The sequence below is a fragment of the Capricornis sumatraensis genome, chromosome 8, assembly GCF_032405125.1.
Source record: "Capricornis sumatraensis isolate serow.1 chromosome 8, serow.2, whole genome shotgun sequence".
NCBI classification, from domain to species: domain Eukaryota; kingdom Metazoa; phylum Chordata; class Mammalia; order Artiodactyla; family Bovidae; genus Capricornis; species Capricornis sumatraensis.
In genome coordinates this window covers 1095425-1118934 of record NC_091076.1, presented here as the reverse complement: position 1 = coordinate 1118934, position 23510 = coordinate 1095425, and the positions used below count along the sequence as shown (strand labels likewise).

Genomic DNA, 23510 nt, shown 5'->3' with positions numbered 1-23510 from the left:
ATCCTCGGCATGGGGTGTGCGCGGAGAGGGGGGGCCGCGGCTTTTCCCAGGACAGGGCTCCGTCCCTCCCCTGAGAGGAGGTGTGCCTCCGGTGGCCGGGGGAGCGTGTGAGCTCCCTTCTGGGTGCTCTTCTCTCCCAGGGCACAGGAGCCTCACTCCCACAGCCCAGCAGCAGGCGGGCACTGGGCAGCTGGCCTCGGGGCTTTGGGCCCATGGCCTCTGGTCCCAGGAGAGGCGCCAGGAGCAGGGCTCGCTCCCACCCCCCACCCATGCCGTCCACAGGTCAGGTCAGCTCGGGGTCACTCACGGCTGCTCCCTGAGCCCTGGCACCCGATGGGGAGGCTCCAGCCCCAGCCCTGCAGACTGGTTCTGGCTGGGAGGAGTTCTCTGCGAGGCGCCTGCTGTGTGGAGGTGTTCTCGTGGCCGCGGTCATGTTCACTAGCTTCACAGATGTGGACATGCTCACGCCCACTGAGCGCTGAAAGTGCTGGGGCACGCGGCGGAGGTCCTGTGGGTCCTGCCTGTCATTACAGGTTGTCCCCGCCCCCGCTGCCCGGCCTGCTCCCGCCTCCTGGAAGCAGGACGTTGGGCTGGGTCCGCGCGGCCCTGTGCAGAGGCCCGGGTCTGGGGGTGCTGTCTGCAGAGTGCCCCGCACGGCTCTGTGCTGTTGTGGCGGAGGCCCAGGCGCTTCTCCGGACGTGGGCCTGCAGCAGGGGTTGGAAATGCTTTGTGATGGAAGCCCTTGTTTTTGAGCACATTCTCTTGTTCCTGCGGGAAGGCCTCCTACCTTTTTGGCTGAAGAAGTGCTGGGCTCAGCTGAGTTCTGAGAGCTCTGGCGTTTATAATTTGTACAAAAATACACGTGTCCTCTTGTTGTGACCTTGCTGGCTTTTGTGCACTTCCTTCCAGGCCAGCCGCGTGTAGCCGGGTTTAATGTGCGATGGTCAGCCCTACCAGGCAGGAAGGACCCGTGAACCCTGGCTCGTACGCGGCCGTGGTGTTGGGTGCTCTGTGTCCTTTCTCCTCGTGCGTTGCCTCCTCACTGGACGTGTGGGTGTAGGTGGGAGCGTTGGTGGTTTGCGGGCCCTGAGTCTGAGCTGTCGCCAGGAGGACAGCGGGCCCCGGTTCACAGCAGACGGCCACTCTCTTGTGAGGTGGCGCCATGTAAGGCGCAGCCCGCCACCTGCCGTGGAGCTCGTGGAGCTCATATCTGCTCACGCGCCGTCCTGGGCCCCGCCCAGCCATCGAGCTGGGGCCCTCCGGGCCCGCATGGCCGTCCACAGGCCAGCCCAGGGCCCCCGCCCCCCGCTCGGCTCCTGCTTGGGGACTGAGGCAGGTCCAGCTGCCCTCCCAGCTGGAGCCCCCGTGGGGTGCAGGCGTGCTTGTGGGGCCAGCGTGGACCCTTTCAGGACGGAGCAGCAGGGGCCTGATGGGGTCTCCCATCAGCCTGGTCCTGTCTGCACAGCCAGGACCTGCGGGCACAGGGCTGACCGGGGGCCAGCATGGCCGGCCCTGCACGTGGTGCTCAGAGGCCCTTTGTCTGCTGCCAGCCGGGTGGCCGCGGCTGCTCTCTCGGGTCTCCAGGCCTTAGTCTGGCCCTGCCGCCTCCCCCTGGGGGCCGTGGCTCCTCGCGGGTAGGGGGCCACGGCTCCTCGCGGGTAGGGGGCCACGTCCTCACGTCTCTTCCTGTCATGCCTGCAGTGGTGGCTGCATTGTAGGAGCAGGCTCTGCTGCGAGGGTGTGGTGAGCACGTCTCCACAGTGCCCTTGCCCCGCGCCTGCCCAGCAGGGGTGGGAGAGCGGGGCTGGGTGCGCAGCTGTGTTTGTCCGGCGTCCATGGGCCTTACGGCGTCAGTGCCATCAGGACCCTGGGCCTGCGGGCGTCCCCAGCCTTCTGCTGATGGGCTGCAGTCAGGGCCACAGGGTCCTCCGGCAGCACAGCAGATGGGAGAGCAGCGGCGATCACGGGCCCGCCTGCGCCCCCGCCCCCGCCCCCGCCCCCCACCGGGAGCGGCTCGCAGGCAGACTGCGGTTTTCTCAGTGTTTTTCTCAGAAGTGCGGGTCACTTGGCTTCCAGTGGAAACAATAACATGACCCTCGAGTGAGGTTTGGAGGGCCTGGGCTAGAGGCTGCACCCTGGCCTTTGCAAGCCTGTGCTGGAGCAGGCAGGGCCTGACTGCTTGCACGGCCCACGGCCCTGCCCGCGGGACCTGACCCAGGAGTCACCTGTGGGCGGTGTGATGACACCAGGGCCACGACTTCCTGGGCTCCCTCCGGGTGGGCCCACGGTTCCATGGGCTAATCCAGCTCCAGGGCCTCAGGCCCTCCTAGACCCAGGCACCCATGGGTGGGATTGGGGAGCTCATGTCTTTATCTTTGGTCCGCATCTTCCGCAAACTAGCAGAGTATTGACCGGGTCGTGCTCCTGCCCAGAAGGCCTTCTGGACGCCCTTGTCTGAGGGCTGGGGGTCCTCATCTCCCTCCGTCCCCACCCGCACCCGTGGGTGCCCCTGCACTGAGCCTCTGACGCCGAAAGCCCTGCCTGTGCTCCTCGGCTTGGAGAACCTCCCGCCTGCCCGCCCAACTCCTGTGAGGCTTTCTGGTCACAGCGTTTAGAATATTTGACCTCCAGCTTCAGGGCCCAGACGCAAATGAGGGCAAGGATTGAGCTTCCCAGCCATCTTCTTAAAGGCGCTTGCCCTATCCGTTAGAGAAATGAAGGGGCCTTGCCTGGCAGTCCAGTGCCTGGACTCTGGGGTTCCACTGAAGGAGCGTGGGGCCAGGCCCTGGCTGAGGAACCAAGAGCCTGCATGCTACGTGGCATGGCCAGAAAAAAAAATTAAGAAAATGATCCCATTTCCAATGACATTGAAAAGAATAAAATATTTATGAATAAACTAAGGAGGTGAAAATTTTGTATATTGAAAACTATGACACCAATTAATTAAATTGAAGGCATAAAAGATATTCTGTGTTCATGGATTGGAAAAACTACTAACGGTTAAAATGTCCACACTATCCAAAGCAGCCTAGAGATTCAGTGTAATCACTGTCAAAATTCCAATGGCACTTTTCACAGAAACATAAAAAATGATTGTAGAATTTGTAAGGAAAAACAGAAGACCCCAAACCAATTGTGAGAAAGAGCAGAGTTGGAGGCATCACATGCAGTGATCTGAAACCGTGTTAGAAAGCTGCGCTAATCAAAACAGTGTGGCACTGGCCTAAACGCTGGTGAAGATCAATTGAACAGAGTTCACAGCCCCGGGGGTGGGGGCGGGGGGACAGCCGTGTGCGGGGCTGGTAAATTTACAACAAAGGAGCCAAGACTATACAACGGGCAGGGGGTGGTCTCCCTAGTAAATGCACGTGCGGAAGAATGAAGCTGGGCCGTTGTCTTTCGCCGCACACAAAAATGAGCTTAAAGTGGATTAAGTGTTTGAACCTAACACGTGAAATCTTAAAACTTGCAGAAGAAAACAGGCAGTATGTTGACATTGGTCTTGGTGATGATTTTTTTTTGCATTTGACTCCAGAAGGAAAGGCAACAACAGCAGAAATCGGTGGAGCAACGTTACGAGAGCCTGCGCAGCCGCGGGGGCCGCCACCAGAGGCAGAGGCAGCCTGGGGGTGGGAGAGAAGGGCAGCAAGCCGCCCGTCTGACACGGGCTTCAGACCCAAAACACACCGTGAGCTGAGGCGCACAGAAGACCTAGACAGACACTTCCCAAAGCAAGCACACAGAGGCCGACAGGCGCACGAAAAGATGCTCAGCATCACTAATCAGGAAAGCGCGCGTCAAAACCACACTGAGATAGCACCTCACTCCTGTCAGAATGGTATCAGAAAGAAGACGAGAGGTCTCGAGACTTGGTGCGGATGTAGAGAAAGGGAAGGCTTTGTGCAGGGTTGGGAATGTCAGCTGGCACAGCCACCATGGAGAACAGCGTGGAGGGGCCTCAGGGAACAGAATGGAACTGGCGCCTGGCGCAGCAGCCTGCTGTTGGGAGTGTATCTGAAGGAAGTCGCTTTCTTGAAGAGAGTTCTCTACGTCCGTGTAGACGTCTCTACGTCCGCTGCAGCGCTAGTCGCAGTTGCCAAGATACGGAAGTGTCTTCAGTGTCGATTGGTGGGCGAACGGATGGGGAAAACGTGGCCCACGCATGTGCGCAGAGACCCCTAAGGAGGGGAAAGGCCAGCTGCCTGGGGAGGCGTGGTGCACGCGGCCCTGGCAGAAGGCACGTCCAGACCCCATCAGAGAATAGAGGAAGGGGCAGGGAGGATGTGCCCCAGGCCCCTGGGGAGAGCCTGGCCGCGCTGCTGGTGGCTGTAGTCGAGGGGCTGTCCACGACGCAAGACCGCCCATCTCTGCTGGCCTTACGTAAGTGGGCAGGCACACGCACGGAGATACCCCGAGGGTAAAGGCAAACTCCCTTTACCCTTAGCGTGCACGTGTGCAGGCACCACCTTCCCGAGAAGCGGGCCAAAGCCCTACTCAGGTTGAGGCGCAGGGCAGTGTGGACGAAACAGGGACGAGAGGCTGCCGGGAGGTGAAGGGCGCTCGGCCGTGTCTGACTCTTTGCGACCCCGTGGACCGTCCCTGGAATTCTCCAGGCCAGAATACTGGAGTGGGTAGCCTTTCCCTTCTCCAGGGGATCTTCCCAACCCAGGGTTGGAACCCAGGTCTCCTGCCTTGCGGGCAGGTCCTTTACCAACTGAGCCACCAGGGAAGCCCAGGAATACCGGAGTGGGTAGCCTGGCCCTTCTCCAGCGAGATGGGTCGCCATGTAGACATCGGCTGCGTGAGCGACTCAGCCTGTTTCTTACTGAAGGATTTTGAAAGCAGCCTCTGTTGATGAAAATCGGTAAGATCCTTCCTTCTTGTCTCTGCTGATTCTGGAGTGTTTAGGTTGAAGCTGTTCGCGAGTGAAGGCCGCCCCCGCGCTCCTGTCTGCAGGCCCTGCCTCTGCTCTGGGTCACTGGCTGGTGGCATTGGAGCCCCTGGATCTGATTGTGAGGTCAGGGGGCCAGTGCCCACTGGGGTTTCTGGGTAGGCTTTGCTCCAGCGTGCTTCCTGTCCCAGCAGGCCTCACGTGACCCCCTGGCGACCCTCCCAGTAGAGACCTGACGTGTGTGCTGGGGGGCCCGGCTGTCCCCGTGGCGCCCCCCTCACAGGTCCCCAGAGCCTGCTGGGCCCAGGGTAGCTCCTCCTCCCACCCCGTTCAGCCTCTCGCTCTTCCCTGTTGCTTCACCCAGTGGCCAGCCGTGCCCAGAAAGGCCCCGCCGGCGTCGCCGTCCCCGCGCTCCTGCCGCATCGGGCCCCTCCAGCCGTCCCTCTGGAGGCAGGCAGGGAGGGCTCACGTCTGTGCGCCGGCCTCTGGGGCCGGCCTGGTGCGGTGCCCACTGCAGCATGCACTGCGCCCCCCTCTGCCACCCCTGGCCCCACGCCGGCATCCCCACACAGCAGCCTGCCCTCGGTCAGGGCCTCTGCTGAGACAGGTCTGCCTGGCCCTCTGCCTTGGAGGGGAGCCGAAGCTGTCCCTTTGGTGGGTCCCTGTGATGTGAGCAGGGACTGCGCCCTGCAGAGCTCCCTGTGAGCCGCTGGGGTCTGAGGTGTGACAGCGGCCCCTCTGTGATGGGGACAGAGCCAGTGCTGGGCTCCAGGGCGGCTCAGATGGGGCAGCTTGCGGCCTCCCCCGCTCAGCCGCCCTGGGTGACCAGGGACCTGGGGAGAGGGAAGCACGCCTTCGGCCTCCTGGGAGCCGACAGACAGCTGAGCGAGGCGCCGCCTCTCGTTCCGGGTGTCCCCAGGCCCCGGAGGAGTGTCCTCCTGGGCCGTGGTGGCCCGGGGCCTGTCCTCCGCACTCAGAGGAGCCAGCGAGAGGTGGTGCTGGCCTCCCGCAGCGGCCACACGCAGGACGAGCGCGCTCTGCAGAGCCCGACGTGGCCTCGCTGAGAGCCGGCCGGGGCACTCCCTTCTGGAACTCAGGGTCTCGCTGCCCAAGTCGGCCTCGGGCGCACACTTCTGTTCACTGTCGTCTTGTTCTCTCCTCATGCGTTGAGGGGGAGAGAGCAGGCGTGAGCCTTCACCTTTCTGGGGTGTGGACACGGTGACGAAGGCCGCAGGCCAGCCTGGAGCACAGGCGCTCTGGCCGTGACGCCTCTGAGGAGACGCTTTGTCCTGTCAGCCCTTTAGTGACCCCACATCACTATACACGAGGCTGGATAAAGGCTTGATTCCTTGCCTCTACTTACCAGCTCTCGGAATTAAGTGTTGATTCTGTAACGCCTTCTCCAAGTAACCAAGAAGGTGTGAAGTGTGCGTCTCACGAAGAATTGATGGACTGAAGCAGTCTCCGTCTTGGAGGCTGCTGCAGTTCCGATCCTCCCTGATGGTCAGTCTGCCCCGTCCGTGGCCTCTGGGCGCTTATTCAAGCTGGTTCCCAGCGTTGTGACAGTGACTCTCGGGGCTTCGGAGAGTGACCCCGCTCTCTGCTGTGACTGTGAAGCCCCGGCTGCAGCCTGCCTTTCCTCCGGGGAGCCCTGGTTTCTTGTGGTGGGAATGGCTCTTGGAGACCACGTTCCCGGTGCCAGGGGCGCCCACTGCTTTGGGATGGTCATCGTCTCTGGGACTTCCGGGGGAACAGACAACGTGTGGAAAGACTGAAGGTGGCCTGGAGTCGCGCTGGCCCTCCCCATCCCACTGCAGGGCCCAGGGCTTCCGTGGGAGACCTGGCCCGTTCTGTGGCTGTGCCTCACCGTGCTGAGGGGCCAGGGGCTGTCGCCTGCTGGCCGAGCCCGCGACTCCCCCTTGTCTGGACAGGGGCCTCTCCTGCCAGCGCAACGCGCTGCTAACAGCGGGGCTGGAGCAGCGGGCTTCCCGGCGGCCCTCAGTCCTGTCTGGGCTTTCCGTTGTCTCTGAGGTGGGCTTCTCTCCAGGAGGATGTGCTGCTAACCGATTATGTGCCGAGAGACAATGGTTCTCTGCTGTCGGTCTGAGTCTTTGTAATTCTGATTCATGATTATGGTGGTTCTGTCCTGGCTTTTTAATTTTTCCTAATTTTTAAAACAATTTTGGAATTATAGGTAGTAGTGTTTATTTTCAGGAGTAGATCTTTCTGGCATGCAGTCCTGGTATAGAGGCTATTCTGATTCTTACGTATTCATTCTCTGTGTGTCCTTATTGAAAGAGAGCTCCGCTTTAAAAAACACATCATTTACTCCCCTCTGAGCTCGTCTCGGACTGCGCTGGGTCCTTGTCGCTGTGTCCGGGCTTGGTCTGGCTGTGGTGAGTGTGGCCGCTCTGGTTGCCGTGGGCAGGGCTCTCGTCACCGTGGGCAGGGCTCTCATCGCCTTGGGCAGGCCTCTCGTCGCTGTGGGCAGGCCTCTCGTCGCCGTGGCGTCTCCTGTGGCAGAGCACAGGCTGTTGGCGTGCGGGCCTCCTGGGCTCCGTGGCCCCCAGGCTCCAGAGCGCAGGCTCAGTAGTTGACAGACGGGCGTGGTCGCCCCTCAGCATCTGAGGTCTTCCTGAGTCAGGAATCAGACCTGTGTGCCCTGCGTTGGCAGGTGGGGCTTTATCCTCTGTGCCATCCTCTGTTTTTTAGTAACTTTGCATCAGACTCCACCCGTCACCCTTTCTTTCGATCTCTTTTTAAACAGAGCGAGTCTTGTGTGTGTGCCTGTGTGCGCTGGGTGGAGCGCTGGCCTCTTCAGCTTTGCGCTCTAGAGGTCCCACTTCTGCTGTCTGAAGTGTCACAATTGGGCTGGGCTGCCTCCCCATCCAGGCTCCCCCCAGAAAGGAGCTGTGTGGGTTGGCCCGGGCTGGCCTGTCCACACCGGCAGACCTCGCCACGCGGGGCCCGCCTGAGCCCAGACGCCCCTGTGCTGGGCGCCTCCTTGCTTCCCGGGCACGTGTCTTTGGTGGTGGGCTCCCTGGCGTTCGCAAAGCCCCTTGCCCTCCTGGCTCTCTCCACGCACCGTGCTGCCCCATCATGTGCTTGACGCGCCGAGATGTTTCCTGTGGTTGCCACCGCACGTGTTGAGAGCCCTCTGTGAGAACGTCAGCAGGGACACCGGGCAGCTTCTCTACCCATGGAGGGAGTCGCGTGGGGGCTGCTGCCCCCAGAGCCACACAGGTGCCCCCTGCTGTCCCCTCATCTCTCAGCTCCTCTTTCTCCACGTGGCAGCAGTCTCGTTTCCCACCTGCCTGCTCTGCCCGGGGCAGCCGTGGTCACAAAGCTGCCTGACCCGCTGCGGGCCCTGGGTCCGGGGCAGCAGGAGTTTGATCGTCTGTGTGGGACAGGCAGGGTCTCCTTGGGTGAGAGGCTGGGGTCGGGCCTCTGAAGGGCTCCAGGGAGACCCAGAGTGGGGAGCCTGACCCAGAGCAGGGAGCCGCTGCCCCAGCTCCACGTCTAGGTGCCAGGGTGCAGAGCGGCCAGCGCCGGGCTCGAAGCTGAGCCGAGGCTGGAGGGAAAGACAGGAGGGAACCAGGTGCAGCAGAAAGGCCCCGGGTGGGCCCGCTCTCCAGCTCGATGTTTTTCTCATCGACCTGTCTTGACTCAAACCACCAAACCCACTGGATCTGGAGAATTGCAGGCCTGGAAAGTGCAGGCCCAGTGCCATGCTGGAGCCTGGGACGGACACAGGAAGGGAGCCACGGGGCCGGGGTGGTGAGCTGGGCAGCGGTGCGGGGTGTTGGTGTGACAGTTCTGTAAGACGTGTTTGGGAAGGGCATTTATTCATTAAGTGGACACTTTGAATAATTGTCTGGAGTAGAACTTGAAAAGCAGCTCTAAAAATAGCAGCCTTCATTTGAAGTTCGCAGCCAGCCTGTAGAAACACGGATCCATTGGACACACTTGAGGGCCGCGCGCTTGGAGGGCGCTTCCCCTTGGCTGTCTTCAGGCACAGCTCGGCTTTTCTAACGACGGCCACCTCAGCACTGTCGCAGGCCCCGGTGCCCGCTGCGCTTCTGCACTGGGCTCTCGTGTGCCCCCTGCGTGTACAGAAAGGACCCCCAGCGGATGCCCTTGGCCGGCGGGGCCCAGGCCCTGTGCGGACCACCGCAGACGGAGGGCCAGAGGCCGCAGCCGCCTGTTCTGGAGGCCTCCGTCCAGCTGTGGTCATGACCGCTGGTAAGTGCATCCTGTCACGTGGCCTAGGGCGTGCTGCGTGTGCGCGCATGTGGTCTGTGTGCCCGCTGCGTGCAGTGTCGGGCGGGGCTGAGCCGCAGCCTGACCCGGCCTTGGGGCCACTGCTGTTGGGATGGGCCTGGGCCGAGCACAGCTCCACCTGGGGGTCCCTGCGCGCTGGGCCCCCAAGGCGCCGGGCCCTGGCTGGTCCTCCATAGTCTCTGGCAGCCGCTGTCCACAGTGAAGGGGGCGGCACGGGGCCCCCTGCAGCTCTGGGGCAGTCCCTCCCCCTGGCCTCTCCTCCCCTCTCCACCCCTTCCTCTCTCCGAGCCCCACCCCTGCCTGGCTGTGGCTTCCCAAAGCCCCTCAGAGCTCACCGCTGAGCTCGGGACCCTTGCCTTTCACATCCTCCACTCCCGGAACCCACAGCGGTGAGGCGTGTCAGTGCGCGAGGGGAGGCTTTTCCCAAATAGAAGTCCCGTCCTGCGTCCCTCCTCGGGCCGAGCCTTCCCCTGAGCCTCAGTGGCGCCGGCCAAGAGCTGCGGGGTCTCGGGGGGCTGCTGTGTGGGGCTGTCCGGCCCGCGGGTCCTGGTGGCCCCACGCCGATGGCAGGGGCTGTGGGGCCCGGCCCAGGACGCGGAGGCATGGAGGCCGTGGAGGAGACGGGTGAGCTCAGGAGGGTGGGTCTGTTCTGGCTCCGCACCCCCGACAGCCGTGCCACCCCGTCTGGGGCGGTTGCTCCCTGGTGCTGTCACGAACACCGTTCTCCTTGCTGCTTGTCTTCGGGACCCGCGGCTGGGACACGGGCTCCCGCGCCTTCCCTCCCCGGCCGGGTGGCTGGCGGCCGGGCCCTGCCCTGGCTGCCGCCCCCCCACCGTCTTCTCCGGCCCTGTCTGCTGAGGGGAGCATCTCTCCCGGCACGGTGTTTCTTGTCAGTGGGGCTGAGCCTGCTTCGACGTCTTCATTACCTTTTATCATGAGCCTTCGGCAGGGTCTTGGGGTGCTCTTGGGGTCCACGTGCTCACTGTGGGGAAAGGGTTTTGCTTGCCCCTTCCTTCAGCCACACTCATCATGCTGAGGGATCTCCTCCAGGAGGCAGAAGCCGCGTGTCCCAGTCAGGTGGAGCAAGAGCTTGGAAGCAGCTGGTGCTCGGCGCCTTGTTTGCACAGTGGGAAGATTTCCTTTCCTTCCCACAGCCACGCTTGCCGGATCACTGTCCTTGCCTTCGCCACCTGCGTTCAGCTCCTGTGGAAAATGCTCCCCCACGTCTTGTATCCTGGGGGCCCAGGCGGTGCAGAAGCTCTGCCAGCCGGGAGTTGGCTGGACTTTCCCGCAGCTATCCCATGGGGAGGGGGCGCACTGGGAAGTGCTGGCCGCTCTCTGCCCCAGCCCACCCAGCCCGCTCTGCAGGCCTCTGGGCTGGTCTAGGGGCACCCAGGAGGCGGTCTGACCCGCCTCGCGGTTCTCCGGGCAGGGGCGGGGATGGGAGGCGGGAGGCTCTGCAGGCTGAAAGCGCCGCCTGTGGCCCCTGCGTCCACCAGAGGGCGCGCCGGACACGCAGGATGCCGGAGCCCGGAGCCCCGGGGCCGGGCTTCCGACCGCAGCGCGGGCCGGCGGAGTGGGGAGTGGGCCCCGCGTCCACGCGGGCTGCGCGGCGCTGCCGCTCTACTGGGTGGGCGTGGCACGGGTGGGTTTGGTGGGAAGGTGGGAGCCTCAGGTTCCGGGTCCCACCTGCGTGGGGCGGGGGCAGGGCCTGGGGAGGGGGGCTCCCGGCAGCATCAGTGTCTCAGTGTGAGTGTCTGAACGGGGAAGCAGCTGTTCTGCCTTCGATGGCCCTACTGCTGGCCTCCTTCACTGTACCTTGCTGGCAGCTCGTGAGCACCTCCTGCCTGGAAGCACCCCTCAGGTGATGGCCCTCAGGGGCACGTGTCCATCCCGTGCCCCGTGCCCTAGGGAGCCCTGGCCACCACGGGGGGCTGGCTTCAGTGACTGCCCGTGTTTGAGCAGCTAAGGGCCGCCAAGGCCAGGGTCTGCGTTTCGCCACTCGCTGACCTTCAGTGAAGTTTTTGTCAATACTTCCTAGAATCCTCATGAAAGCAGCAACCCCCGGCAGAGCGCAGTGTCCGCTGTACCCATTCTGCCACGGTGGTCTGAGACCTGGGGCAGGTCATCCAGCGTCAGGGACTCCGCCTGTGGCCTCAGCAGAGGGGGCGGGGACCTCCCTGAGCCACAGAACCCTCCTCCACGTGGTTTCGGAATTCCGAGGGGGGCGGTGGCTGGTGGCGGTGTGGTCCTGTGAAGGCAGGGTGGCTGAGGGGCCGCGAGCAGGAGGCTCCCCAGGGCCTCTTTCTGGGCGGATGTGGGCGCGCCTGCTGCCCACATGGTCTGCCTTTCCTGTGCAGGCAGGAACCTGGGTTCCCAGCCCCGGCCTGGCTCCGGCCAGAGAGTCCAGAGGGTGGCGGACCTGTACTCTGTGCTGGCCTCTGGGCACGTCTCCGTGAAGACACAGGCGTCCATTTGGAAGCCTTGGGTTTAGCCCACGGCCTTGGACAGGATGCGGGTAGCCCACTGACCCTCAGGGCTGGGTCCCAGGGTTCTCTGACTGGTATTTGAGGATGAGGAATGGAAGGAGGGGAGTCGGGCAAGGCTGAGCTGTGCGGGGACACTGTTAAGATGAGTTTTCTCTGAAGCCCACCGGGTCCATAGGCAGGGTAGGCCCACGTCCGTGAATCTGCCTGAACTGGGTGGGAAGCCTTGCCCACAGGTGGGCGGAGGAGGGGTGTGGGCAGCTTGTGAGCACCCCCTGTCTGGAAGCACCCCTCAGGTGAGTGGCAGCTTGGGGGGGGGGGCTGTCAGAAGGGGGAGAGCCCAGGGGCCCCATTGGAGGGGAGCAGGGGCCGCCCGCCAGTGTCCCGTCGCGTTGGCCCCTTCGCTTGAAGAGAGCGGACTTTGCATTTGTGTGTTGAGTCTGCTCCCTCTCCAGCCCCGCTGGAGTGAGAGCTGAGGGCTCTGGAAAGGCAGAGACCGATGGAACAAAGCGGGGAGACAGCAGTCAGCAGTCGGGGAGCTGGCGATCAGGTGGAACGCAGGCGCGAGGAAGGGGAAGTCTGAGGGGCCTGGCGGGGACCTCGGGACCTCCGAGGGGCTGGTTGGCGGTCTGGAGGTGCGTGGGAGCAGCTGGACAGCCTGCTCCCTCCTGCTCGCCTTGAACCCCAGTGTCGCTGTCCCGAGAGCGCGCGTCCCGGGACCGCGCCAGGGCCTCCGCCGTGCAGAGCCATGGACACAGCTCCCAGCCCAGCCTGTGTCCAGGGCGCCGGCGCCTGCCGTCCACTCCCCGGGCGGAAGGGTGGCGTCTGACCCACCCGGGAGAAGAGCCCTCCAGACACCGGACAGTGGGGGGGTGGGTGTGCCCCCTGCGTGCGGCCTGAACCAGCCCTGTCCCCTCAGCCCCCCACATGAAACTGTCGGTGAGCTCCTCAGTGCCCACCGTTAAATATGAGGGGATGGCCAGGAAGCACCCCGTGTCTCATGGACTGTGGGAACAGGAAGGCAGAGACCAACACCAGTAGAAAAAGAGAGAGCCGACGGAATACACAGAGGGGCTGGTACTGCCGTCAGTCTCCTGAGAGGCCTGCAGGGCCCAGAGGAGCCCCCGGCAAGTGAGAACCGACCAGTAGAGAAGAGGAATGCCCGGAGAATTGACAGGAGCGCTCAGAGGCTGGAGGTGTGATGGCAGGGTGAGGTCCTGGTAAAGAAGAGGCGGTGGGTTGGGGGTATTTCCCAGCAGGGCCACAACGTCAGGTATGGCACCAGGTCGGCGGTGGTGAAGATGTCGGCGCGTCGGTGCAGGGGCCTCTGAGCCACGGCGGGGTTCCAGAAGAGGGGCTTTAAAGCAACTTAGAAAATTTCTAGAATCACAGGAAGCGAGTTGAGACTGAGTAGGCTCACCCCGTGCCCCACAGAGTGAAAGCTTCCCCGCTCCCACCAGGAAACACGAGTGGGACCTTCAGAGCATGGGATAAGGGAAGGATTTCAGAAACCTTCAGAGGGGAACAGAGCAAAACTAACCAGGAATCTGAACAAAATTCAACCCGGAAACTAAAAAACAAGGACTTCCAAAGTGGAAGTCATTTCACGCCAGCCGAACTATTAATCCAATGCAAAAACAGAATAAAACTTTTTCCACTTGCAAATTCTGGAAAAAGTAGCACTTCTTCTCCACCTTCTTTCGGGAAACTAACTGCTGAGGAGGCCCAGCGCCAAAGGGAGAGGAAGGGGGTCCTTGGGAGGCGGCGCAGCCTAGCAGGCGGCTGGGGGCGAAAGGGGCCGAGACTGTCCTCCTGGGCTCCCCGCGGTGCGGGGAGCATCGCGGCGGCTGCAGGTTCTGTCCGAGGAGTCTGACCCTTGTTGGGGGCCCGTCCTTACTCAGATCTCCCTCAACTCACCCTCCCACCAAAGCTGTCGTAAGCTGAAAATATGGAAAGCTGAAAAGGCATTCAGTGCCTCTGACCTCACCTGCTTCAGACATGCCCAGAACTCGCACAGCAGCCTCTACGGGGGCCAGACTGTCGCACACAGAGCCCTGCGAACGCCCCCAGGGACAGGCCTGCCCTGGGCCTGACGGCCACGCGGGACAGCAGCCCGGCAGGGAGGCAGGTGCCGCCGGGTCCACCCGCTTGCCCTGTGTCCACGACAGGAAGCTGCTCCACCAGCCTGGCGCGCTTCAGGCACCCCTGGGTCACGGGGACATCTCCCTGGACGTGACGGGGCTCTCCTGGACACTCGACGGGGTGTCCCTGGAGGTGGTGGGGGCCAGCCTGGGGCGCTCACCGTGGGAGGGGTGTCACCCTCCGTCCCCGCCGAGCTCCCAGCCTGTCTTCTCTCGGGATCCCTTCCTCTTGGGAAGCTTCCCTACAGCCCTGCGTGAGCAGTGCGCCTCGTCCATCTCTCTGACATTTTCCTCCGGGATGTCTGTTTCTTGATTGGATTCTAGCATTTCAGATTCAGAGGAGCCCCAGTAGCTGTGCTCGAGCGCCTGTTGGGGTCGGGCCCTGGGCAGGGAGGCGGCTCCCCCAGCCTCCTTCCGGTGCGCTGCTGCTGAGCCGCTTCAGTCGTGGCCGACTGTGCGACCCCATAGACGGCAGCCCACCAGGCTCTCCCGTCCCTGGGATTCTCCAGGCAAGAAACTGGAGTGGGTTGCCATTTCCTTCTTCAGCGCCTGGGCTAAATGTTGCCTCCGATGTTTTTATACCAGCGGGGAGGGCGGGGTGACTTGGCAGGACCCACCTCAGCCTTTTCTTAGGCAGCCTGGGCTCTGTGCCTGCTGGGCTTGGGAAGGCTCATGGGGGGACGCGACAGTCCCTGTGTCCGGGCCAGCGCTTTGGGAGGTCAGGAGTGGCGGCTGCGTGACCTGGGTGCCCCGTAGTCAGCGGCGACCCAGGGGCCACTCGCTGGGCTTCACCAGCCTCTCGCGAGGGGGCAGTTGGCTTGGCTGGAACCTCACACGAAGCTGACGGCCTGCTCCCATCCCCTAGCCTGTGGGGTGCAGCCTGCCTCCCGCACCCGTCCAGGTGCTCTTCCTGCCTGGCTGCCCCCTGCTCAAGTGCCCGGGCATTTCCGAGCTCCCCCTGGCAGCCAGGCCCAGGGGGCCACTCCGCCCCACCCGCATGTCTTCTCTGCCCTCCTTGGTGGGCGGTCCGGGGGTGGTGGGCCGACACGGGATGGATGCGGAGGGAACCCAGCACTCAGCCTCGGGCGGGCGAGACTAGCAGGGCTCCTGTTTGCCCGGGCTGCATGAGGTGGGGGGCTGTCCTTCTCCCCGTTAGTGTGAGGAGCTGGGCAGCTTCCCAGGAGCCCTGGTGGCCTGGGGCTTCCTCTTCCTCTAGAGAAGCAGCGCAGGGCTGGGAGGGAGGCGGGGTGTGGCCCTTGCACTTCCCAGTGACTCACCTGCCGCCTGAGCAGCCGCAGGGCTGCTTGTGAGGCCCACCTCTCCCTGCCCAGGGCAGCCGCGCTCTTGCCAGGAGTAGAAATTCACGTCCCTTGGTCCCGGGCCTGCCCTCCTGGAGGTGCGAGTGCCCCGGAGCCAGCGGCGGTGGGGTCACATGTGGACCTTGTCTCGGCTCTGCCTCCGCCTCCTGCACTATGAGATGGGGCGTCGGGTCAGGTGAGTGGGCCTGGAGAGGGGAGCGCTGGAATGGGGCAGGGGGTGGCCCAGGCCTGGGGCTGGCACGAGGGTGTCACCCTGGGCAGTGGAGGCCCGGGAGCTAGTGCCCCGGGGCTCCCGGCCATCCAGGTTCCAGCTGGCTTCGGGCGGAGCAGGTCCAGAGCAGGCCGGGCAGTGAGGAGACGCCACTGGAGCTTCTGCTCCTGCCTCCTGCCCCCTGGGGGCCTCTGGTCTCAGGAGGCTGCTTCTGTGCTGGCCGCGAGGCAGTCACTGCAGAGGACCCCCACCCGCCCGCCTTCCACCTCCACCTCTCCTGGTGTGCGCATCTCCTTGGCTCCAAGCTGGTTTCTTTGAGTGGATCTCTAGCTTTCCCCTCTGAGAGCCAGCGTGGTGACCACCGCCCCCCCACCACTGCCACCACTGGTAGCATCGGCTGCGACATTTAGCGAGGCGTCCCAGCCCTTCTGATTGAAACCGCAGAAGCCCCTGTTTCACTCACAGGGCCTTGAACAGGGACTCGATCCACCCGCCCAGCCTCAAGCTCACCAGGCTGCTGGCGCCTCTGGATGTGGCCCCAGTGGTGTGGCTGCTGTGTGGGGTGCCCGGGGGCCTGTGGGGAGGGAGGGCAGGTGCTCTCGGGGCTCTGAGGACAAACAGGGCGGGCCTGGGAGGAGAGAGCCTCTGTGTGGCCACTCCAGGCCCCCAAACCTTTGCCTACTCCCTTCTGTCTTTGGAAACCTAGATGAAGCTCTTTGTTATTGTGAAATAGATCAGGCAGAGAGAAGGGACTGGAGAAAGTGGCGACAGAGCTTGAAGCCACATCCAGCCTAGAAAGAAGAGGCTCCGGCGCAATCGTCCCCTCTCTCTTTCCTGCGATACGTGGATAGCTCTGTTGCAACAGAACGCACGAAGAGAAAGCACGGCAGCTCCAAGCGCACAGGTGTGTGGGTTTCGGGTTAGAGCCCCGCGCCCCTCCCGAGTCGTGGAACTGAAAAGGAGCTGGCGCCCGGCCCTCTGGTCCCCCCCCCCCCCCCCCCGGCCTTTGGCGCCTCTTGCCCTTGGGCGCCCTGTGCCTGGAGTCCTCGGCAGGGGCCCTGTGGGACTCCCTGCTTCGCTGTGGGCATGTGGGTGTTTGCCTCTGGTCAGCTTGCAGAGGTGTAATTTACATTCCACTGAGTCTGAAGCGTAAGCTTTGTTGAATGTTGACAGGTATGCGTAGTCTCTGACCTCCCACCAGGCTGATCCAGAACCTTGGACGGCCCTCGCCACACCCTCGGGGCTTAGCACCCACTGAGCTGCCGCAGGCCTCCGATTCCAACCCTAGAGGGGACCCTCGAGTGTCCGGTGTGTGGGTTCTGCCCTTGGAGCCTGCTGCGGGGAGGCTCGCCCGCCGCTGTGGAGAGCTGTCCTCTGTCCTCTCATGAGGCGCAGCCTCCCACAGAGAGGGCCCGGCTGGCTCCATCCTTCCTGCGTGTTCAGACCAGGATCGCGCCGCCGTGAGCGCCCACACTGTCTCCTTGTGCCCAGCGCCTTCGTCCTCCCGCCGAGGGGAGCAGGTGGCTGGGTGCCCAGGGAGGCACGTGTGGCCTGTGGAGGCTCGGGTCTGTGTCTGCGTGTGCTCTCTGGCCCTGTCAGCCTCCGTGGCCGGGTTCTGACCGTCCTGGTGGGTGTGGGTGCAGCTTCTCTGGGGGAATGTCTGTCACCGTGTCCTGCCTGTTTTCCGTTGCATTTTGAGAGCGCTCTGTCTGTTGGGAGGGAAGTCCTGGGTCAGCACACGATGCTTATGTTTTCATTCTCTCACGGGGTCTCTTGAGGTGGAAAAGCCCTTGCTGTGGCTCGTGTCCAGCTCCTCATCACTGTCCAGGGACCGGGCCCTGGCGGCTGCTCTGTTATGTGCGAGGACTGAGCGTCGGTTCCTGCTGCTTCTGGAGAGGGTGCCCAGTTTGGTGCATGCCCCTTTCTGCACGCCTGGGGCCAGCCTCCTGAAGGGGTCAAGGGCAGGCAGGCAGGGTGTCTGGGTGGACATAGGCACCTGACTCTCTCTGCGTGCTTTACTGGAGCTCACTGACTCGATGGACATGAGTGTGAGCAAGCTCCGGGAGGTGATGGACAGGGAAGCCTGCCGTGCTGCAGCCCACAGGGTCACAAAGAGTGGGACGCGACTGAGCTAAGCTTACCGGAGCTCAGGGAGGTGGCGGGCGAGGAGAGACGCACCCTGATACCAGCCACAGGCCTGTGGAGGAGGGCCTGCGGTCCCGGGGGGCGGCAGCTCCGTCACTGTGCAGTCCACAGCGCCCTCGAGGGCCAGCAGGGTGGCGGGGCCGCACTGGGGAAGCCTGGGCCGGGTGTGGGGAGGGAGGGCATGGCTGCCCAGAAGCTGCATCACACCCCCACGCACGCACAGCGCCTCCCCGTGCAGACACACGTGCTCCACCTCTGCAGCCGTGGAGGAGCCCGGAGGCTGGGCCGTGCAGATGGTTGTCTCGAAAGTAATCAGGCGGGTGGCTTCCGGCCTGGAGAACTTCTTTGCCCACTCAGCGGGAGGCATGTTTAGGTATCTTTAAGTAGACGCACATGACATTCGCCCTGCACAGCGTGGTTAGGGGTTTGTTTCCTGGTGTGCGATGATCTGAGAGGAGCTCGGCAGTTGGGAGCACTGTCTGGACCCCGAGTGCAGGGCCCTCACTGCACAGGATTCTGGCGCAGAGGCGCCTCCAGTCCAGCTCTGCCACCCCCCTGCCTCCTGGCCCCGGCGGAGGCCTGAGCTCTCCAGACTCACCTTCTAGCACAGCAGGCTGCTCTCTGTTCTCCTGAAAGTCCGCCCGCGGGGCTGGGGACCTTGAAGTCATGGTGGCGTCTTGCCTGCAGTCTTATCAAGGAAGCGGGCAGGGTGATTCGTCAGGGGCCCTGAGGCCCTCCTTCATCAGCCTGGGTCTGTCCGCCCCCAGGGCACTTGGGCCAAGTGCGCACGTTCTGTGTGCTCACGGGTGCCCTTCTGGCAGTGGGGCCTGGGCCCAGCCCCTAGTTGTTGATGGTGAAGGACTCGGGGGCCCGTGGGAGCAAGGCCCAGGGTGTTGTTTGTGTCCTGAAAGGCCCTCTCCTTGGGAGCAGCTGCCCTCGGGGCTGGGCTCAGAGCTCTGGGCTCCTGGCGGGGGCCTGGGTATGGGGGTGCAGACGCCCGAGTGTCCTGAACGCGTGGCACCTGACTAGGGCGGCTTGTGCTCCAGGGCACGAGTGCCCAGGCAGAGGCCCACCCGCAGCACCATCTGGCAGGGGGCGGGGTTTCTTCCCCGGGCATTCTGGGCTTCACTCGGCTGGCTGGTGCCTCGGAGGCCTGTTCGCCTGTTGCCGGTGGCCGCTAGGGTTGTTTCCAGTTTGTGACCTGGCGGATTGCTTGCTGGGGTCTGAGGATGCTGGCCGCCTTCCCCCGGGGCCCGCCCGCCCTTGCTCGCTCGCTGGCTGCAGCCTGAGGGCGGGTGCCGCTCGTGCCCAGCCTGGCGGCCGCGTGGCCCTCACACTGGCCCCTCTGCTCTGCCTGCAGGCACCTTCAGCCCTTGTCCCTGTGTCCTGTGCGGCTTCGCTGTTGAGACGCAGGAGGAGCTGGGTCTTCCCAGGAGGCGGACGTGGCCCTCCCCTCGAGCTCCTGCTGCCCGCCTTCTGTCGTCACCGCTGTGTCGCGGCGTTCGGCCTCCATCCAGGGAACTTTCTGTCTCAGATATTTCAGTTTCTGCAAGTTCAACTGGGATCTTCAAAAAACACATTTTTTAAAATCTCCTTGGAACGTGTCCAGTGTTTCTCTCGTCTCTGGAGCAGGCGGGACGCAGCCGCGGTGACCCTGACGCCGCTGTCTCCTCGCTGAGCCCTGAGCCCTCTCAGGCCTTTTTGATCAGTTGATTCGATTCCTAGCGTGGCTGTGCCAAAGCCTTTGACCGTATGGATCTCAGTAAACCGTGGAAAATTCCGAAAGAGATGGGAATACCAGACCACCTGACCTGCTTCTTGAGAAACCTGTATGCAGGTCAGGAAGCAACAGTTAGAACTGGACATGGAACAACAGACTGGTTCCAAATAGGAAAAGGAGTACGTCAAGGCTGTATATTGTCACCCTGCTTATTTAACTTCAATGCGGAGTACATCATGAGAAACGCTGGGCTGGAGGAAGCACAAGCTGGAGTCAAGATTGCTCAGTAACCTCAGATATGCACATGACACCACCCTTACGGCAGAAAGGGAAGACGAGCTAAGATGGAAGTGAGAGAGGAGAGCGAAAAAGTGGGCTTAAAGCTCAACATTGAGAAAACGAAGATCATGGCATCCGGTCCCATCACTTCATGGGAAATAGGTGGGGAAACAGTGGAAACACTGGCTGACTTTTGGGGGGGGGCTCCAAAATCACCGCAGATGGCGATTGCAGCCATGAAATTAAAAGACACCTACTCCTTGGAAGGAAAGTTATGACCAACCTAGATAGCATATTGAAAAGTAGAGATATTACTTTGCCAACAAAGGTCCATCTATTCAAGGCTGTGGTTTTCCCAGTGGTCATGTATAGATGTGAGAGTTGGACTGTGAAGAAAGCTGAGCGCCAAAGAATTGATGCTTTTGAACTGTGGTGTTGCAGAAGACTCTTGAGAGCCCCTTGGACTGCAAGGAGATCCAACCAGTCCATCCTAAAGGAGATCAGTCCTGGGTGTTCTTTGGAAGGAATGATGCTAAAGCTGAAACTCCAATACTTTGGCCACCTCATGCCGAAGAGTTGACTCATTGGGAAAAGACTCTAATGCTGGGAGGGATTCGGGGGCAGGAGGAGGAGGGGACGACAGAGGATGAGATGGTTGGATGGCATCACCAACTCGATGGACCTGAGTTTGGGTGAACTCCGGGAGTTGGTGATGGACAGGGAGGCCTGGCGAGCTGTGATTCATGGGGTCCAGAGTCGGACACAACTGAGCCACTGAACTGAACTGAACTGAACTGAACTGAACTGTGGCTCAGACGGTAAAGCATCTGCCTACAATGCGGGAGACCCAGGTTGAATCCCTGGGTCAGGGAAGATCTCCTGAAGAAGGAAATGGCAACCCACTCTGACATTCTTGCCTGGAAAATCCCATGGATGGAGGAGCTGGTGGGCTACAGTCCACGGGGTCGCAAAGAGTCGGACGCGACTGAGCGACGTCCCTCTCACTGATGCGCTGCTCCCCTTTCCTGAGGTTGGTGAGCTCCGGCTGGACACGAACCTCGGGAGCTGTGCCTCGGGCGGTGTTCGCCTTTGCTGTTCACTCGCCGAGTCGTGTCTGACTCTGTGACCCTGTGACCCCGTGGACCGTAGCACACCAGACTCCTCTGTCCTGCACCATCTCCCGGAGTTTGCGGAAGCTCGTGTCCGCCGAGTCAGTGATGCCACCCAGCCGTCTGGCCCTCGGCCGCCCGCTTCCCCTGGTGCCCCCGACCCTTCCCGGCGTCAGGGTCTTTGGCCCGTCTGCTCCTGGATGCCTCTCTGTCTGTGAGCTGCCTGGACTCAGGTTGGAAACGACTGGCTCTCAGCCTCGTGTTCTGTGTTGCTGGGGTTGTGGCGCGATCTCGTATCTGGCCGGCTTTTCTCGCCACTGACCTCTGGAGTTCTCCACCTGTCCTCCAGCTGGGGGGAAGGAACTCGCTGTAGGCCCATGCGAGCCTTGAGGTGGGCCGCACCCATCCTCCTGGGTGGGGTGTCCTCCCATAGCTGCTGCTGGAGCGAGTGTCCAGACGGGCTCAGCCAGGGACCCGAGGGCCCGCAGCACAGCGCTCAGCATCCCGTCCCCCCGGTGCGCTGCCCGTGACCTCTGCCCGTCTGGCCTCCCAGACTCGCTGCTGGGGCCCCTCAGAGGGGTCCCCTCCCCGCCGAGCAGGTCCTTGCAGGCAGGAGCCGGGCACCACCACAGGCCCTCGCTGGTCACCTCCCCACCAAGGAGCCCGGAGGAGGAGACACCTCAAGGAGGAGACAAGACAGGACCCCAGCAGAAAGGCAGGGCTCGGCGCAGTGCCCCCCGTGAGCACCGCAGTAAAGCTTCCTCAGCCCGGGAGTCGGCCGAAGGCTTCGTGGCCCTCTGTCCATCCACGCGGCCCTGCCCTGGGAAGCCCCGTCCCCTCTGCTTCTCTGCCCCGCGTGTCCGCAGCCCCAGCTTCTGTTCTTGTGTCCGCCGTGGCCGAGACCCTGGGCCCTCCAGCGGGCCGTCGCAGCCCTCCCCAGGCCTTTGCCGTCCAGGGCACCATCCCCCACGTCCTCCAGCGTCTGAAACCAGTTGCTGCTTATGTTGTATCCAGTGTGAGGTTGTTGATGGTGGAGGGCAAGTCCAGCATCGGTTACTCCCAGTGGAAAAAGGTCTTCATTCCCTTTCCATTAAAAGCAAGAAGCCCTCCCCCTCGTGTCTCCCCTGCCGTGGTGTCTCCCCTCATCTAGACTTCATTTGGGAGCTCCCATTTCTCGCTCTTATTGGCCTTTTTGTCTGCCACTTCAGTCCTTTCTTTAATTCGCTTTATTTCTGACGTTTCCAAATTTAATTTTTTGAGGCATGGGTTTCATCTGTCTTATGTGTGTTTTCCTGGACTGTTGTGATTATCACTCTTCCTTGTTCTTTTCCATTTTCGTTGGACTTAGCCTTGAAGTTTTGCCCACTTGCTTTTACGTGAACCACATGTTCCTGCACCTTCAACCAGGGTTCTGGGCTCTGCTGCCCTCACAGCTGGGGCGCCGTGAGTGGGAGGGTTCCAGACAGGCGGGGAGGAGGTGGGCATGGTCCCCAGGGGCGGACCAGAGGCGGAGGCATCAGGGTGCACGCACGCCCAGCTCCACATGGATGCCGTGTCCGCTGGGCAGGGACGTAGCTGTCGAGGTGGGTGTACACACCCGTGCCCTTGCTCTGCCAGCCCAGAGCGCCCGGGAAGGGGACTCCCCGGCGGCAGGGTGGCTGGGTCAGTCTCGGCCTTCTATCTGCTCCGATAGGGGGGCCCAGGGCCCCTTGAGGAAGTGCCAGTTCTCATCCCGTGGCGGGGAGTTGGAGGCACCCTCTGCTCAGTTGCACCAGCTGCCTGGCAGGCCGCGTCCTCCCCACTCAGGGAGGCTCACGCTCCCCAGGTGAGTACAGTGCCTGGGTCCTGTCCTGGTCCTCACGTGTGGCCGGGCAGCCAGCCTGCTCCACACGTGTGGGGTGGTCCTCCTGGGGGCTTTGCCACAGAGCAGAGCTAGCTTGAGCCTGGGTGAGTGGTTGGCTCTGTGGGATGCGGCCGTGGGGCAGAGTCCAGCTGAGGCCGCGGTGTGGGGGCCTGGCCGCTCCGGGGCCACGCTCCTGCTGGATGGGGCTGCTGCTGAGTGCAGGCCAGCGCCGCGCTGATATCGAGCTGGGCCTGTGGCCAGTCAGAGGCTGGAGTCCAGCCGGGGTCGTCCTGTCAGACGGTTGCTTTTCTAGTCCTTGACGGTCCTGTATGGGGCCCGCGTGACGAAGACCTCGGTCACACCCCTCTTGTGCCCCCTCGGGAGGCCTCTGGCAGTGTCCACGGGGTCTGCCGCCCTCTGCCTGGTGCCCACTTGGCAGCTTGTCTTCCCAAGAGCATTTGGATGGAGACGCTGCCTGCCTGCCTCCATGCTCTGCAGGTGCACAGCCCGCCTCTCCCCGCAGCCCTGCCTGCCCAGAGCGTCCCCGGCCGCGTCAGAAGGGCCCTCCAACAGGTCCTCTCTGGGGCCACACCAACCCCGCAGCAGTGACCTCGCCCCACACAGCGCCTGAGCGGCGCCACTTTGAAAGGCGACTGAGGCGTCCCCTCAAGTAACTGGGCTTGGCCGGCCCTGCCTGTAAAAGGAGCAGCTGCTGTCCCTGCCCAGCCGGGGCCCGGCCGCCCTCCCGCCCGCTTGCCTCATTGGCCGGTGTGGCTGGCCCCCAGCCAGGGCTGCGAGGAAGGCAGGGAGCGTCGGGGCCGGGGCGCCTGCTTTCCCGGCTCGCTTCTATGCTGCCCACCATGCTCGGAGACCACAGTGGTCTCCCCACAGACCGAGCTCTGCTCAGCCCGCCCCCCAAGGCCGGGCTCAGCTGCAAGACAGTGCTTCAGGCAGTTGGCAAAGTGCTCAGGTGAGCGTGGCAGGGCCGCGGGCGTCGGAGAGTCCCTCGTCCGGCCCCAGGCTGTCTGGGGAGGCGTGGCCCTCCCCCTGGTCAGGTCTCCGTGTTGTGCAGACCCCGCCTGGGC

General features: G+C 62.9%; 1 protein-coding gene across 2 annotated transcripts in view; it reads left to right on the top strand.

The window, feature by feature from the left end:
* The window catches only part of MOB2 (MOB kinase activator 2), a 51449-nt gene that overhangs the window by 10543 nt on the left and 17396 nt on the right, over positions 1 to 23510 (top strand). The window contains exon 1 of one of the 2 annotated variants that reach the window (XM_068978579.1): positions 23240 to 23395. The exons of the other annotated variant lie outside the window; for it this stretch is intronic. Within the exon in view, the coding sequence (XP_068834680.1) occupies positions 23274 to 23395 (122 nt within the window). The 5' untranslated portion in view covers positions 23240 to 23273. Of the gene's footprint in view, positions 1 to 23239; positions 23396 to 23510 lie in introns of those variants that run through there. 2 annotated transcript variants of the gene reach the window in all.